At 45.2% G+C, this 18,888-nt stretch overlaps 1 protein-coding gene across 1 annotated transcript in view; it reads right to left on the minus strand.

Moving 5' to 3' along the window:
* The window catches only part of Pik3ap1 (phosphoinositide-3-kinase adaptor protein 1), a 114,592-nt gene that overhangs the window by 51,750 nt on the left and 43,954 nt on the right, over positions 1–18,888 (minus strand). Inside the window, exons 3-7 of the mRNA XM_021152078.2 lie at positions 10,319–10,455; positions 7,356–7,500; positions 6,229–6,371; positions 5,968–6,100; positions 2,582–2,778 (exon numbers count right to left, since the gene is read on the minus strand). Coding sequence (XP_021007737.1) covers positions 2,582–2,778; positions 5,968–6,100; positions 6,229–6,371; positions 7,356–7,500; positions 10,319–10,455 — 755 coding nt within the window. The remainder of the gene's footprint in view (positions 1–2,581; positions 2,779–5,967; positions 6,101–6,228; positions 6,372–7,355; positions 7,501–10,318; positions 10,456–18,888) is intronic.

Genomic DNA, 18,888 nt, shown 5'->3' on the forward strand with positions numbered 1-18,888 from the left:
GCACAGTGTCCACACTTTGGTCTTCATTCTTCTTGAGTTTCATGCGTTTAGCAAATTGTATCAGGGTTACAAATTGTATCCCTCTTTTACACGTGGAAAAACAAAGCTCAGAAAATCTAGTCCTCCCTGCAGGGCTCACAGTCTCAGTTTTGATCCTTAAAACGGCCCGGTGGGCACTCAATGAGAAACAAATGACACAGAGGGCCACACAGATGCACAGCCTATGCAAGTGTGCCTGTGCTTGTGCAACCAGGCGTCCTGAGGGATGTCTTCACCCCTGCACCTTATGGAAGGTTTATCCAAGTGCCTGACAATTTCCAGGGCTTTCTTCCCCGGGTTTCAGCATTCTAGATGTCCCCAAAGACAGGGACCTTACATAAAGGGACCTTGATGTCAGAAAGGCTAGCCCTGTCCCTCTGTCTCCAGATAGTATGAGGCTGTGGGCTGACTTCCCCACAACCTGTGAACAGCTTTTCCTGGCCCGACAGCTTAGTGTGTGTCACAATCCTTGCCTCTGCCTCGAACCACAGACAGCTCTCTTCTCCTCATTAACTCCTGGAAGAGGCCACCTTTGGTTGACACTATGTTAGTTTCCTGAATCCAGTAACAGTTTCTTAGGGTTTGGGATTCCAGGTTTAGCATTTGGCAAATAAATAAATAAAATGTGCACTACTTATAGGCCAGTGGTTCTCAACCTTCCTAACGCTGCAACCCTCTAACCCGGCTCCTCATGTTGTTGTGGCTCCCAACCATAAACTTATTTTTATTGCTACTTCATAACTGTAATTTTGCTACTGTTATGATTCATGATATAAATACCTGTATTTTCCAATGGTCTTAGATGACCCCTGTAAAAGGATTGTTAGATTCCCCAGGGGTTGAGAACCATTATCATAGGCCATGAGCAACATGTAGGGACCACCTTTGGCAGCAAGGCTAAAGTTGTGTTGGTAGAAGGTGACTTAGCTAGAAGTCGAGAAGATATGAGAAGTATGATCCAGATTAAAGCTCGAGGCACTCTGAAAATAACACTTTAACCTCCCCTGATACTCAGAGTAGGATAACAAGCCCCAACTATAGCAGCAAACTAGGTTCAAATCCCATCTCCACCTTGGCACAATCACCTTGGCTTTCTATGTACTTTTTCCTTGATTATAAGATGAAGGTCTTGGCCCCTTCAACTTCAAAGAAGTGTGGTGAAAAATTAAGTGGCACAGGGCATTTGCTGATCAACTGAGCTCAAGAACTTAGTCACTACTCCAAACACAGAGTGGCCTTACTGAAAACGACTAACCCCAAAATGGTATGCTGTGTTTAGCACATGTGTGATTTCAAACTAATGCCAAGTAAAACCTCTTGAGAGTGTGAGTGCCTTTGAGCCCATGTATGCCAATGAGGACCCAAACAAGGTTTTAAACTATTCTGAGTGTTTGAAATACCTACATGTCCCTCAAAGCAATGGGGCCCCTCTTCACCCCTTGGCTTCACCACCTTATGAATTATCTGTCACAGAGCAGAGTTAAGTTTCTGAAGATGTGTCAGGCGCACTCCTGTCTGGAGGTAGTCTGGCTTATACTGGGGGGGAGGGGAGGTCACAGCAGGATGAGCTAGTCTCAGGTGCTTTTTGTGAGTTTAAAAAGGAGCAACACTCTGAAGGGAGTGGAGTCCAGAACAGCTTCCTCCAAGATAATAGACACAATCCTGGGCATGTGATAAGACAGAGCAACTCAGAACACCGGTGAGCAAGAACGACCTGCCAAGAAAGCCGGGTGCATCCACCTGCCTTAAATTCAAATCCAAGCAGAGGTTCAGAAAGAGACAGAATCCACCAGAGAGTGAGATCTCAAAGGTACCTTGATACCTCCTCTGAGTAGTACTGTATTATGGTCTTAGCTATTAAAGAATCAATTCTCCCACAGTTTACCTAGGCCCAAAGCTGGACAAGGTAGCTAGGGACACACTACCAAGGAGCCCTGGAGGTAGTAGAGACAGTCAGTCCATCAGCCTTGAGCAGACACACTCCGTGCAAGTTCCTGTCAGTATTTTGGAAATGGCCTCAGCGCTTTGCATGTGTTAGTTCCTTTTGTTCTAAAAACAACTCTGTGAATAAACCTCTTAGGATTTTTTTTCTCCTTTTGCATATTAAGAAATGTGAGAAAGAGACTAGAAAGATCCCTCAGTGGTTAAGAGCACGTGCTTCTCTTGCAGAGGACCAAGATCCTATTCCTAGTATCTATAGGGCAACCCACAACAATCAGTAACTCCAGTTCTAAGATACCTGCTGTCCTCTTCTGGGGCCACCAGGCATACATGTAGTGTACATATGCAGGACACACACACACACACACACACACACACACACACAGAAATTAAATTAAAGGGGATTTATGGCTTGCCCCAAATCACATGGCTACCAAGTAGATATAGAAACTTGGACTTAGGCCCACAAAAACTGAACACTCCCAGAGAGACACATGAAGACAGGTTAGAGACAAAAATCCATCAGTGCCTTTGGTGAGAAGATGGTCCTGGAGCCACTCAGCCCATGTCTCAACCCAGACCTCTCTCACCCTCAGCTTACCACATATTCGTCGATGAACTGGCGCAGGTCCCTGAAGCCGTGTTTCTCGGCAATGGTGTTGGGATAGTGGCCGTGCTTGTTGGCTACACTGTAGGCCTGGAGAGCCCCTGGACAGGTGAGCAGCAAGGCAGTGAGGTTCTTCAGTCCGTACTTGGCAGCAAAATGCAACAGCGTGGGCAGCTCTTCGTCCCTCTGATCTAAAAAGGCATCGAGGAGAATTCAGCCGAAAGGTAAGAAGACAGGCACAGGAAAGTTTCTGAGACTTAGCATGCATGCAGTAGGCACTCAATGACTGCTTACTGGGTGTCCGACATAAGTGATGGCTTCCTTTAGGCAACCTCTAAACACTGTGCGCTCCCAGGATGGAGGAAATGTCATTTGAATTAGTAGATCTAGCCATTCGTGTTGCACCCTCTGCTTTAAAAAGAGTGGGAAATCCTTAGAAAATGTTACCTTTTCTTCTTTTCTTTTCTTTTCTTAGAGCTCGGAATCAAACTCAGGGCTTGACATGCTAAGTGAATACTCTACCACTGAGCTACATTTCCAACCTCGATCCATGCTGACTCTAAAGGCTTAAACAGCAGCCACAAAGCAGCATCAAAGACACTGGTGGATTTTTGTCTCTAACCTGTCCTCATGTGTGTCTCTGAGAATGGGCAGGTTTTGTGGGCCTAAGTCCAAGTTTCTATAGCACTCGAAACTGGTCTGACACTATTTTGTGCTGATTAAGGGATAAAAGATCCGGGCTGGAGAGATGGCTCAGAAGTGAAGAACACTGGCTATCAAGCACCTACATGGTAGCTCATAACTTATCTCTAACTCCAATCTCAGGGACCCAGCACCCTATTCTGGTCTCTGAGAGAACTCTACACACATGACACACAGACATACATGCAGTCCAATACCCATACACATGAAATAAAAATAATGATCAAATAAAAAGAAGTCTATCCACTTATCTCTTATTACCAATTTTGTAAATATGCCAAGAAAACAAATAAGCTCATGTTGGAAACTTGGGGAATAAATCTGTTATTTTCTTTTCATAAAAGTGGATTTCTAGGCTCTGTCACTTTATATGTTATTTTCTATTCTTTTCATATATGTGTGTGAAGTATAGTATACGTGTTGTATGCGTACTTGCAAGTGCATAGGTGTAGGCATAGTGTTTGTGTGCAGTGTGTAAAGGTTGTCCTGTGTTAGTTAAATGCTGATTTCTCTGCCCTCGCGTCTTGTTTCAATCCGGACACAGCACTGTGATGCTTATGTCAAGAATCTCTGTTCTCAAGTTTGTGTAAACAAGTTTACCATTTGTCCTCTGCCTTATCAATAAATGCTGATCACCCAATGGCTGGGCAGAAGAAAGGATAGGACAGAACTCCCGCCAGCCAGGGGAAAGGAGAGAGGAGGGGAGTTGAAGTTTTAGCACTAGGAACAGGCCAGGAGATGGAGACTGGAGTTGGAAGGAGAGTCGCAAGGTGAAGGTCTGAGAAGACATACGGGGAAAAACATCTGAAGCAGAGAGAGCTAGAACAACATTAACCTGCAAGTATCATGGGAGGTAGCCAAATTTGTTTAGGGGGTTAATGTAGATCAATACTGCCCAGGTAGTATGGTAAAAGCTTGTAAGTAAACCTTGATCTCTCTTTGTCATTATTGGGGACTAGCAAAGGTAAAGAAATGAGTTGCCAGATTAGTTTACTACATGCATTTATATTAAAAAAATAATTCATTTTTTCCTATAGGCATGTGTGAGGCAGGTGCCTGTGAATGTACATGTGTGGGGAAGTCCAGGAAGATATCAAGAATGATCTATCATCATTCTTCCACCTTATTCTTTGAGGCAGAGTCTCCCACTCAAACCCAGCGCTGCTAGCCTTCTTGTTGCAAATCATATTTCTGCCTTCTGAGACCAGGCTTACAAATAGGATCATCAGGCCCATCTGACATTTAAGAGATTCTAAAGAGCTGAACTGCTTGTGTGGACAATGATTTAACCACTGAGTCATCTCTCCAGGCCTGGCTCTGTCATTTAAAAAAAAAAAAAAAAAAGATAAATCCAGTTTCCTGTTTACCAGGACATGGTCCCTGGGGTGAAAGGTCTGACATGTCCCTAGGATTCCACTTCATCAAGCTATGAGATACTCTCTCCTGGGCCTCTGGTTTAAGAATAAGAAAATAGAAACGTTGACAGCCCTGAGGCAAGAACACTCCACAGCAGGAGACAGAGGAAGAGGCCTCAGGAAAGCCTTGGAGAAGGCCTGGCAGATTATTCTCTTCCTGTGGTTCCAACACAGAAGGCAGATAGCACTCAGTCAGAAGGTAACCAGAGACTTGAGTACCACTGTGTAGTACCACCATGTTGGAAAGGAACAGACATCCTGTGCAGCTCACCAGGTGATAGCCCAGACAACTGGTGTGACCCTCCAAGTTCACAGGGCCCTCTCTTCACTCAAATTACAAATGTTTGCTTAAAGAGCCAGCACTTGGAGATATCTCTCCCCCTTCCCTGCCCCAATGAGCTGAAAGCCTAGTAAAAAAGTCAGACATGGCAGACAAGCTACAGGGCTGAAGGTCCTAGGTGCTAGGGGAGACCCCATCCTGTGGTAGGACAGACTCCTGGAGGATTGTGGAAGGCCTTCCTCCCAGAGAAAATGCTTCCTGAGATGAAGAGAAGGCCACCGGGAGAATGACAACCAAGGCAGAGACAGAGGAATGGTGTTTTCATGAGTGGAATGGCAAGACACAGATTCGAGAAATGCATATACTATCTGGGGACAGAAAACCACTGAGAGGGGTGCGGAGAGAGTTGATGGCGGAAGCACCCCTTGGGAGGGGCTTGTTATCAGGCAAAGGAGTTTGAACTCCATTCAGAAAGTAAATAAGAGCCACACACGTTTTTTTTAGAAGGGGGTCGATCGTAGTTGTGTGCCAGGCAATGACAGTCCAGGTACAGAAGTCCTATCAGATTGGAATGGAGCAAACAAAACCCTTCCTCCTGGTGATGCTCTAGCTATCATGATATAGCATAAAGCATTCCTCACATGCTGGTGTGAATGAACCTACAGGGATGGCTGCCAGTCATATAAAAGTATGACACACACAACTACGTCATACTTGGTGATGGGACATGATTATGTCACTGACTTCTGTGCCTACTGTACCTTTTATCAATATTTTAGACTATATTGCTACTTACTAAAAACAAAATGCTGTATAAGAGCATGCGGTGTCATGGCAGCAGCATCCTCGTATGTGTTGCTTAGTTTAATCCTGTCTTTCGGTTCCCCTTGGTGCTGGCGGATGAAGCTATGCCCTCCCCACATCACATGGCCCAGTGGTGTGGCAGGCCACACCATCTACGACTGGAATGGCCGCTGACATACTTGTCATCATATCGTCTTCTTCCAGTTGGTTGATCCCAAAGAGGTGCAGTCCACTTGCGGGGATGTTGTTCTTCAGGGACTCGGTGAGCAGTTTATCAAGAGTCTCTGTGTTGTAGGGCACGATTTTAAAGGCCTACATAAAACAGAGAAAACGGTCAGGTTTCAAATCCAGCTAGCGCCTGCCAGTCAAGGTTAAAGCTGAATAGCCCCATTTACAATTCCCATGTCCAGAAAGCTCCCGTCTCCTCCTACCAGCCTTACCTGACACATAAACTCCACAGGATTTGCAGCACTGGACAGTAAGTTCCCAATTTCCTCCATGTCGGTATAATAGCTGACGGTGGTTTCGCAGACCACCAGGTCCCCAGAATAGACCTTCAGAGAAACATTCCCCGAGGAGAGGTCTAAACAGAATAAGAGGGACCGGTCAATGCCAGGAAGAGCAAGCATCCTTCAGAAAGGAGTCAGCGCAGATGAGCTACATTTAAATGCTGAGGCAGCTCACTGGGGCTGGAGGGAAGTGTCAGAGGTGACCTGGGAGGAGATGAACAGGCCAGCACGTATGAATACGTACACCAAACAGGAGTCCTCGTGGTGATGCCAATTGCATCTTTAAGGGATTTTCATCTGTTGTGCATAATTTTCAGTGTTTGTGTGTGTGTGTGTGTGTGTGTGTGTGTGCATGCATATACACATGCAAGAATGAACACTCGTGGGTGCAGATGCCTATGTAGGAAAGAGGCATAGGATCCTCTGGAGACTGAGTTCTAGGCAGTTGTGAGGTCTAATGTGAAACTTGGAACTGAACTCGGTTTTTCTGAAAGAGCAAAATGCATTCTTAACCACTGAGCCAGCTCCCTGGCCTGTTTCACTGAATCCCTCAGGCCTTACAAACAAAGAGTAAATAAATAAAAAATTAAAAGAGGGCTTAAGGTGCTTTGTATGAAGGCCAATAGTCACCAAGGGCTAGGATCCTGGTGGTTGGAGGATAACACTTTATTCCTACCATGATGGGTTGACTTGCTCTGCGGCAGACTGTACTACGTGCTCTTCCTGGGGTGGGAGTCTATACCACCGGAAGAGGTTCTGAGGGGGGAAGAAAAACATTAAAAATACACCAACCACAAAGATTCGATTCACCAAAGAGGAAATGTGACAACCGTGAACGTGGAAAATGACGAGGTCACACTGGTAACCCAGGGCAACGAGAAGGATGCTCTGCTCCTTAAAACATCAACTTAATGAGGCCACACTGGTAATCCAGGACATCAACTACAGCTTTTAAAACGCCAACTCAGCCGTGCTGAGTGATGCTGGAGAGCCAAAGGACAGCAGTGTTTCTGAAGGCAGCTGGGTAGCACGCTCTGGGTCACCATGGGGCCACTCACCTGGTGCTTTCACAGAGACTGTGTATTCATTCTCCAGGGTGCCTTCCACCCGGATGGAGGGAGAATCCTTAGGAGAGAACTCTGCTTCTGTTGACACCTTCTCGTCCAGCTTGCATCTCACAATGACATACACAGTGGTTTCTGCCTGGAGTGGGAGATAAGTTCTGGTCTCTCTCTCCCTCCTGTATCCCTTAGGGTGCTGGGTCCAAGGTTATCCCAGCACCTCAAGCCTCAGCCCGCTCTATAAGAGAGGATGGTCTGGTCTAGGGGTCTTGATAGACCAGTGCTGGGCAGAGAACCATAGGCTATCAGTCCAATGGAGGAACTTGTGGAAAACAGACTCAACATTTATAAACCTTTACAATAATTAGATGAAAATTTTGTCTATTCTTTATTTTCATAATTTTAAAATTTTTTTAATATTTTAAACCTAGGGACTACAAATATTTATTTCATTTTATAACATTTTAAAATTGTTCTTTATATACATATACATAATTTAAATGGTCTTACATACAATGGGGAAAATAATGCCCATGTAGATACCATATGCTATCAAGTACCAGAAATGGGTTACATCTTTTTGAGTCATTGGCCAAAGTGGTCTCACAGACCCCCTATCCCCCCCCCCCAAAAAAAAACATTGCAAGCTATTGTCAATGCTACTGTTACCTTCCACGACCTGACACTAAAACCCTATTCCTGAAGACAGCATACACTCATATCATCCAACATGGAGAGATCAAGCTGGTGCCCAGCCGGAAGCTGCACTCCTACTGACTAGCACTCAGTGATGGAAGGTGTGCCACTCACTACTGGAGGAGAAATGTAATCACCAATCAATCTCGCCCAGTTATGAACCCTGTGATCTGCAACATTCACATGACTACAAGACATACCAGTGTGGTAGTGGCATAAATGTTATAAGTGTAACCAACCACTTAAAAAAAGGGAGGGGGGGTTAATATGAAACTCCAAAATCCAAAATGCTCTGACCTGATACCACAAGTGGAAAGTTCTATATTTTGCATTTAGGTCAAAGACCAAATGCAAGGGAAGTAACTTGTTCTATAAAACTATTGTCAGGCTGTGTATAACGTGCATATAAAATATAAACACACTTTGTTTTATAACATATCCTGTTGTGCATTCAGAAATAATCTAACATCTCCCTAACCAAATTCAAAATCTGAGACACTTCAGGCCCTTAGCATTTTAGGTAAGAGACATTCAACTTGTCTCTTGTTTTACTCAACTTGGCAATGATCATTTTAGATAAGACCTGTAGGGCTGGGCCCTCCCCAAAACCAGAAAGGCAAGGAGAGATCTATGGCCAGAGCCACAGATCATCCTTAGTCATTCATTCCAGGACTGTTATGTAGTCGTCATAGCAACCCTTCACAAAGGGATGCCGAAGGCTGTTCCAAGTGTGGACTTTGTGACGTGAGAGGGCTGTGGCCCAGGCTGCTGATGCGGCCGCTAAAACCATTCTCATGACCTGTGGCTGTCATCCTTCCTGCCAAACTCCTGGTCCTGCATCTCATCCGAGAAACATGAGGAGCCCAAAAGAATGCATGCCAGTTCTGCAGGCAGTCAGGACCCACCCCCAGGCCAGACACCCTAGGCTCACAGACTTAGTGTAGGCAACTGGGATGATCCTAAGTGAGAGGGCAGCAGAGAGGGAACAGGAAGACAGGAGCAGAGTGGGATGAAGCATGCATGGGTGCTAAACACCCTTCCCACTGCACCTGGCAGTCTGACCGCACACCGGTGGGAAGATACGGCACTGGGAGAGGAGCCAGAAATATCCACATCAGCCCAGCCGTGACTGCAAAGAGGCTGGATTTAAAAACCAGGAAGTAGCCAGGTGTGGTGGTACACACCTGTGACCCCAGCTGTGGGGAGGATGAGAAAAGAAGTTCACGAGTTCAAGGCCAACCTGGGCTATGTAGAAAGACAGTCTCAAAACCTCAAAAATGAAAATAAAAACTGAAGATCAGAGAATGGTGGGGACCAGGCTACAGCAGGCATGTCCCATGGGAAAACAAACACAAAACCAGAAAGCCTGAGCCTAATATCGCAGATTCTGACTCACGAGACACCAAGAAACACCAACTTCTTTTCTCTTTAGAAACACCAACTTTTATGCCTAATTTTAAAATCACTCTGAAGTCCAGATCAATCATGTCTAAGAGTCGAATGCAACCTGAAATACAACCGACAACTCCTATGCTGGGAGCCTGTGCCCAGCATCTTGTGGTCTCAACTGCAAAGGAGAAAGTCAGAATCTCCCACTCCCACTTCTCATTTCCAATGTTCTCATGCCCTGAGGTTCCGGGAAGTCACAGTGGCAAGCTTAGCAAAGGGCTTATATCCATGGAGAAAGCATTCTGGTGCTCTAACCTATCCAAAATGCCTCCCGTTTTAAATCAGAGAAGGAAGGACTGTGAAATATTACGGTAAGATGACTATCCTGAAGTCTCACACAACAGCTCCCTTGTGACCGACTATATGACAACCATAAAATGCTAGCCACACATGGCTTGGGTATTTAGGCAATCTTTCAGCAAGCAATATTGGCCAGCAAGTTTCCTCTATCAAACCTTAACGCCCTCCCTGAGGCCAGGGTGGTGACCAGTAAATGAAGAAGCAGGCTCCCACAATGTGTCACCTTCTCCTTCCCAGGCTAGGCCAGCTGGAAGATCTCTCTCTAACTCTGTGGCCTGCTGGTATTCTGTCTGCCCTATGTTACATACTCATGAAACAGAGTGACACATACACTTCCAGGTTCGATTCTCTGACTTAAAGGAGCTACTCGTGTCCGAGGTGATGGGAGTCCCGAGGGAAGGTGGTGGTTCTAATAAGATGTATCCTGATGCCCTTGCACCCTTTACTGAAACAAAGGCATCTACTAGGAAAGTCGATGCCCTGATGGAGATGTACCAGGTCCCCAGGATGCCTACCCCACAGCGAATGCGGTCCGGCTGTACCACCATCAGGTTCCCAGGCGATATCTCCGGAGGCAGGTTTGTCTGCTTTGAGAAAGGAAGCTCTCTCTCGTCCTCAGGCTCCGTGTCGGTTACTGAGTCACAGCCAGAATCTATGGGACACAGGAGATGACTGAATAAGAGCAGAAAAAAGAAGAACTAGTAGACATGCTTCACCTCCCCAAAGCCCCACACGTCACCGTGCAGGAAGCGACTACACAGATGCAAGCTGAAGGCACCGAATCGCTAAAGTCACAAAAGAGGACCCAATAGGGGGAAAAAGCCAACCACTTTGCAGGCCATTGAGTGACAGAAAAAAAGCAATGTTGTGGGGTTTCTGGAAACTTCACCTCACTGAAGGGTGGCAAGAAAAAAAATGGAGTCGGGAAGGGATCAGAGTAAGAAACTCTGCAGACAGCCACAGGAACTAGGGTCACATCTACCCAATGTTTCTCTGCCAGCAGCAGTAAGAAGCAATCACTTACAACATGCCTAAGGTCAGAACCCCTGGGTTCCAGGTTAGTACCATGGCCACACATGAGCTAGAAAAGCCAGGACGGAGACAGGGATGAGTCTTTAACTGCCAACTTGCCACTCCATAGAAGCACCTGAGAAGTTAGCTTTGACTGGAATTATCCAGATCAGATTGGTCTATGGACAGATCTGACAGTGGCTGTCTTGATTTCTAATTGATGTAGGAAGATCCAGCCCACTGTGTCGGCACCATCTCCTAAGCAGAGAGTCCTGATTTTTGCAGAAGAGGAGAAAGCCAGAGGAGAGGAGGCAGGAAGGCTGAGTCCAGGTTTCTCTCTGCTCTTGACTGTGGCTGCAATGCTATGCAATGTGTCAGACCACTTGAGCTCCTACCTTGGCTTCCCCTTCAGTGATGGCAACTAGAAATCGTAAGCCAGATAATCTCTTCTTCTCTAATCTGCTTTCGGTCTGGGTGTTTAATCACAGCACCAGAAATGAAACTTAAGACCCAGGCTCTGAGCAGGCAGGCAGGGGTGTGAAGATGAAGATGAAGAGGGTGTCAAAGATGGTGAGACCACGGTGAGAACCTGTAAGATCTCTCCAGCAGGGCTCTTAATAAGCATCGACTGATCAACAGGCCTCCTGGTGAAGTGAGGCCCAAGATCATGTATATACAGATGACAAATCCACACATGAAAAGATCCACACCTATGCTATCAGAAAAAAAAATGCTAATCAAAGCAACAAGGTATACCACGGCACAGCTATTAGAATAGTCAAGATCCAGAACAGAGATGACACCAAATGTCTTCAAGGACATACAACACCAGGCACCCTTTGCTAGAAATGGAACACAGAAGAGCCCCTTTGGAAGGCGCTTTGGCAATGTCTTACAAGATCAAATACACTTTACCACTCAATCCTACAACCATACTCGTTTGGTGTTTTCCCAAAGCTGTTGAAAATGTAGGTACACAGAAGAACCTGCGCACAGATGTTTACAGCAGCTTTCTCCATAGCTGCCAATAGTCGAAAGCAGCAGACATCCTCTAGCAGCTGAACGGATTGACAAGTGGCAGCATAAGCAAGCGATCATGGAACGCAGCAGTAGACAGCACTGAGCTCATGGGAGAAACAAAAGGGGTCAGTTTTTGTCCACTGGACACCAGCTAGGCACATCTAGGGAGAGGAAATCTCAATTGAGAAACTGCCTCCACCAAATGGGCTCGTAGGCATGCTTGTGGGGGCATTTTCTTGATTCATGAATTGATGTGGGAAGGTCCAACCCACTGTGGGTGGGGCCACCCCAGGGCAACATGGTCCCAGGAGGTGTAGAAAAGCAAACTGAGCAAGCCACGGAGAGAACGCTGGTGAGCTTGGGTTTCTTATCCTTCTTCACTGTTCGCCTCCAGGTTTCTGCTTCTTCATGATGAACTGTGATGAACTGCAAGCTAAAATAAAGTCTTCCTCTCCAGGTTGCTTTGGTCGTGGTGTTTATTTCGGTAACAGTAAGTAAGGGAGGTTGCTGAGTGAAAGAAGGCATAGAGTGTGTCGTTCCACAGACACGCCACTCTGAAAAGGGCAAAACTATTGGGGGAAATACCTGGTACTAGGAGGGAGGGATAAACAGTCGAGCTGTACAGATTTGTTTGTCAGGGCAGTAGATGTATTTTGCATGATGCTATAAGGCGAATATATGCTATCATACATTTGCCCAAGTCCACAGCCTAGAGAACACCAAGAGAGAGCACGCTGTGGCATACATGACATTGATGGGTTTCTGTGCAGGCTCAGCTGTTGTAACCCAGGACCCGCTGTGGTGCTGGGTGTTGATAGTGTCAGAGGCTGGATGTGTACCGGGCCAGAGGTATAGGAAACTGTTGTACTTGCCACTTAATTGGTGTTGGCAACCTAGAGCTGCTCTTAAAATAGTGTTTTAAAAATTAAAATAGCCAAAAATTGTAAATCACCACAAAATAAAGGAAATGACTGGTAAAAAGATGACTCACGAGGTAGTCCTGCCAAAACAATGGGCTACTATGAAGCTTCCTTTTTTAAAAGATAGATTTATTTATTTATTTATTTATTTATTTATTTATTTATTTATTTAATGTATGTGNGTACACTGTAGCTGTACAGATAGTTGTGAGCCTTTATCTGGTTGTTGGGAATTGAATTTAGGACCTCTGCTCGCTCCGGTCGGCTCCACTCTCTCAGTCCCTGCTCACTCTGGCCCAAAGATTTATTTATTATTATAAATAAGTACACTATAGCTGTCTTCAGACGCACCAGAAGAGGGCATCAGATCTCATTACGGGTGGTTGTGAGTCACCATGTGGTTGCGGGGATTTGAACTCAGGACCTTTGGAAGAGCAGTCAGTGCTCTTACCCACTGGGCCATCTCGCCAGCCCACTATGAAACTTCCTAATTCACAAAACTCCAAGGTGAAATTAAGATGTACTACATGCAAATGCAAAATAAAGTGAAATTTAAAAATTAAAAGATGAAAATATGGATGGATGGATTACCATTGACTAGGGAAAAGATTTAAGAATTGAATCTGACATTTTAATAAACAAACAAAAGGAGATGGGAAGGAAAACAATAAAATGGAGTATATCCACGAGATGGAATTATGCAGTGATGAGAAGGAGTGAGGCGTGCATTCAGCTCATGCCAGGGATACATCTTGAAGACACCGTGTTAAGTGAAAGAAGTCAGACAGAAAAGGCCACACATCACAGGATCCCAAACCCCTATGTCCAGAATGGACAAACCTATGAAGGTAGAAGAAAGCAGGTTAGTTCTTGCTTCATCCTGAAGAGTTTGGGATGACTGCAAGAACGAAATGATGAAAATCTTAAGAACTTATTGAGATAATCACACAGATCATTGAATGTACCAAAGACCTATGAACTGAACTCTTTAAATGGGATAATACGGCATGTGAATTATTTCTCATAACACTGTTATCCAAAAACCCAATGGGAAATCACGAACTGTTTAAATTTTCAAAGTACTCGTAATGAGGCTGATCATGAGGCTGAGTGCCTATATGGAGAGGATGAAGAAATCTCTTTTAAAATGTCCCACGCTCAGTAAATGACACGGTAGAAATACAAGCCACTTCCCCACTTAAAAAAAAAAAAAAAACAAAACATAATGTCACTCACTCTGACAAACCATCAGGAAATGCAAGAGAAAAACCTTTGCTGCTATTTCACTTTCCCAAACTAAATGACTTCATGTGTGACAGGTCCCTCAGTCAGTGGCAGGCCCAGAGCTAACAGAAGAGAAAAGAACACACACACACACACACACACACACACACACACACACACACACACACACTTCACATGTCATATGAGCCCCTGTTTAAAGAGTTTCAACGGTCTTTGGTACATTCAACGGTCTTTGGTACATTCAACGATCTGTGTGATTGTCTCAATAAATTCTTAAGATTTTCGTCACCCTGGAAAGAAATTCTATACCCTTCAGTTATTTCTCTGCAGTCATCCCAGACTCTTTAGGATGAAGCAAGAACTAACCCGCTTTCTTCTCCCTTTATAGGTTTGTCTGTCCTGGACATAAGTATTTGGAATCGTGTCATTTCACCTCCAGTCTTTGTATCAGGAAAAAAACAACAGAAAACAGTCTGAGAGAATATTAAAAGCATTCCCTTTTGGCTGGGTATGGTGGTGTACACCCTTAATCCCATAACTCAGGGAGGCAGAGACTAGAGTATCTATATGAGTTTGGGGCCAGCCAGGGCTATAGAGTGAGACCTGTCCTTAAAAACAAAAACAAGCAAACAAAAAGACCCACATTATGTTCGAATATTTTCGAGAGACACATTAAGAAAGAATATAAAATTTTGTGTTTCATACTACAGGTTTTCCATTTTACTAAATTCATCTTTGGAAGTCAGAAGAAAACCTATATGACATTTTCCTTCCTTCCTTCCTTCCTTCCTTCCTTCCTTCCTTCCTTCCTTCCTTCCTTCCTTCCTTTCTTCCTTCCTTCCATCCATGCATCCATCCCTGCTTGTAGTTTTACATTTTCCATTGTGAGAAAGCCCTGCTTTGATTCTGGAATCGGGTGATGAATCTCCTGACTCATTATCCTGCCACGAGGCCAGCGGGACCTAATGAAACTGACCCCTAAGGCCAGCCCTCCAACAGGCCCCTCAGTGATGATGCTTTAGGGAGCTACAGCCACCAGCAGTGTGGTTCGGCAAGTCAGACAGGAAGTCATTTACTCTATCAGGCTACTGCTGCTGGAGACTAACAAGCCATAGAGATCTCTGTATCTCGGGACACTACAGACAGAGAAGCTATGTCTCAGTGGGGTCACTTCAGAAGATTCAAAGCCAAAAAGCCAACTCGGCACTGTCACCACCTGAAACGACCCCATCCAGGGCAATGACCCCAAGCGTCCCTGCCTGATCGAGGTGGTCCCTCTTCCATCCCTACCGGAAGATGCTGCTGTTGCTGCTGCCTGAATCAGCGTCAAAGGTCCTGGTGAAAGCACCAGAAACCCAGCATCCACGACCAGCCTAGAGCAGTATTAAGACACCAGGAGACTCTCCGCTGTTTAAAATGTAGCAGAATCACTAGGCTTTCAGGAAGTCTATAGCACATTGGGAAGTGGGAAACTATATACGCTGTACAGCCAGTTTCCCCAAACCTTGTCTGCAGGAAACAATTGGCCCAAATTCTCGTATTCAACAAGAACAACCGAACAACACGATTCACCCTTTGCCTTACTTACTGCCAGGTCGCTCACGGCAAAACTGACTTGTTTCTTAAGCACTTCCACAGTCTTTATTGGGGAGTTCTGGGTGTTTTTGTTGTTTTGTTTTGCTTTATTAGCTGGATGTGTCTGACTGTAGTCCAAAATGGCTCCAAAGCCCCAACCAACCCTTGTACCTCAGCCTCCTGAGTGACAGGATTACAGGTGTGCAGCGTGTGTCTTAACCTCTTTTACCTTCCTGTCCAGGTCCCTGAGCTCAGCTTTTTCTCCTTTCCATGTTATGTTGAATTTCAGAGGCTATTTTAAATCCTCTGTGTGTGGGAATCACTGTAGCCCTCACCTACCTCCCTTCTGTGACTTTGTGTTTAAACTGTTCATTCAGATGAAAACGCCTTTAAAGCAGGACTGCAGCACACTGGGGAGCATGCTCACCAGGCTGTAACTGGGTCCGGCCACAGGATGTTGGTACTGTCTGGGTATGCAACTGCTCTGTGGCTAGATACTGCCATGCTCTGTGTTAAGGCAGACATAAGGGTTCTGTGCATATTGCGTGCAGTAGAGAAATCAGACGGGAGATCCAGGTCCTTCGATGCCACAAATCCCCCAACAGTCTCTGCAAAACAGCCTCTGTGCCACACTCACAAGGACCCTCCCTTCTCAACAAACCACACCGACTTTGACTAAGTGAATCTAATCTATGGAACGTTTATGGGTTTTTTTGTTTGTTTGTTTTTTTGTTTTTTTGGGTTTTTTTTGCTTTTAGAATTGAGACAGAATGAGAAGAACCGTATGTCTACACAGGTTTAGACAGTCCTTCCACACGCAAAATTCACAGTACTTCTTTCCTTCCTTTAAATGGGAGCCTACTTCTTACTGACTTCAGGGAGGACTATGAGTTTTTTCCGACATAGTCAGCATGGGTAGTCAGACCCATGACTGAACCACACTGAGTAGCTTCCCCTAGGCAAGAAGGCTGTGGACACATTCACTACCTTTCAGTGAGTGGCAAGGTGACTACTCATTGGTCACCCTCCCCACCATCCTGTGAGATGGGAACCAGCACCCTCTTTTCGTTTTAAAGATAAGCATTCCGTGCCTGGAAGGGAGGAAATAGCAGGGCTAAGGTGGAGCATTGAGCAGGGCCCAGCGGCTCTGTGCTTCCTTCCCTGTGGGCAGTAGAAGTCAGCGTCACGTGTCTTCCTCAGCTGGGCTGTGACTGTGCAGCTCATGAGACATGACTTGCACCTCCACTGTCTCAGAGGCCTGGTGGTGCTGTGGTGTTGTGGGCACTGCTGTTTGCAATTCTGTGACCTCCTGCCAGGGCCAAGGGCACATTCCACAGGCAGGGGTTAAGTCAAGAGGCAGTGTATACCAGCTGGACCAATCACTGTCCTTCGTGTGCACGTGGCCTCTGGCCACAGCTGTACTCTCTCTTTCTGGTTAAGCTTTCCCACACAGCACGGATGGCCTCTTTCATGAACCCCTGGCGTCTCTCAGTCTGTACACCAGAGCACAGGTCAAAGAATGGTACCTACTGATCTGGGAGGGCCTCTCTCAGACTACTTAAGCTGCATTCTAATATGATGGGATGCTACCCCTTGGGGAAGTATAAACAAATATCGCTCTCAAAACCAACTACAAATGCCACTGTTGTACATTTACGATATGGCCAGGACCACACAAAATATAATCTGTTTTATCACAGCTGGGAGGCGGGTGTGATCCTGCCCATTTCACAAATATAACTAAGTAAGTTATGCAAGTCACACAGTGAATGCTATATGGAAATATAACCTCAACTCCACACTTTAGACACTGACTTACACATTGATGACCCGAGTTCGATCCCCGGGACCCATGTGATGAAAGAAAAGAACTGAGTCCCACAAGTTATCTCTGCCCCCTGCACCCATATGTGCATTCACACACACACAGACACACGCAAATTATTAATGTAATAGAGAATTGCAAAAAAATATTCAGTTTCACATCTTTCAATTCTCCTATGTCAAGAAGAAAGCCTTAGGGGGGCTGGAGAGATGGCTCAGTGGTTAAGAGCACTGACTGCTCTTCCAAAGGTCCTGAGTTCAATTCCCGGCAACCACGTGGTGGCTCACAACCATCTGTAACGTGGTCTGATACCCTCTTCTGGTGTGTCTGAAGACAGCTACAGTGTACTCATAAACATTAAATAAATAAATAAATAAATAAATAAATCTTAGAAGAAGAAGAAAGCAGCCTTGGGGCTGGAGCAATGGGTCATCAGGCAAGGCACTGGTTGATCTTCCAAAGGACCCGAGTCACTTCCCAGCACCCACATGACAGCTCACAATTGTTGTGACTTCAGTTCAGGGGGGGTGGAGGGGCTCAATGCCTTATTCCGGCTTCTTAAGGTACTGCATGCACATGATGCACAGACACATATTCAGGCAAAATTAAAATAATATAAATAAATAAAAGCTAAAGAAGAGCAAAGGGGGAAGCCACTTCTTTGTCCTGGACTCCTCTGACACGCTTAGCTCCCTCTGCACCATGAGGGGGCCAGTCCATAAGCTCACAGCCTTCCCTAGGCATCCAGATGAAGAGTTTAGTATGGATGTTTGGTTTTATTATCTTATTATTTTATGCACCTCTCTACATCAAAACACTAGTTTTTCTTTCATTTACAGTAGCAAGGTTTACTTTAAAAGAAGCCTACTTGGATTATAAATATGAATTGTCGTAAGAAATCATTAAGCACAATAAACACGTTCAGGGCAAGAATAGTTGGGAGGGTTCACATGACCTTGTGGATATAATCAATGTCCTTGATTTTTATGCTCAAAATTGATTTAAATGACAAGAACTATGATACGTATGTCTTGCCAGAATAATACACCCAAGACCACTGAATTGCAGATTTTAAAGGGTTCACTGGATGCTCTGTTTATTAAATCTCAATAAAATTGGTTTTTGAAAACATTAGGACTATGACATGAAAATAAGGCAAAAATCCCATCATTGAGTCACAGATTACTGAATGGTCAAGGGAAGCTGTATTATGCTATATTTCCCCCATTTGCTAACATTTATTACTTGGAGTTTTGCTCTGCCCTGGGAGCCAGGCTGGGTTCAAGTTCAAATCCTTCCTGCTCCAGCCTCCCAAGCACTAGGATAACATGCAGCACTGTGCCTGGCTATTTGTGAAAAGGTGAAATAAGATAAAGTCAAGATGTGAAGGCAGAAAGAAGGCTCAGAGCTGGAGAGATGGCTCGGTGGTTAAGGAAGAAGGCTCAGAGCTGGAGAGATGGCTCGGTGGTTAAGGAAGAAGGCTCAGAGC

This window comes from Mus caroli, chromosome 19 (genome assembly GCF_900094665.2).
Source record: "Mus caroli chromosome 19, CAROLI_EIJ_v1.1, whole genome shotgun sequence".
NCBI classification, from domain to species: domain Eukaryota; kingdom Metazoa; phylum Chordata; class Mammalia; order Rodentia; family Muridae; genus Mus; species Mus caroli.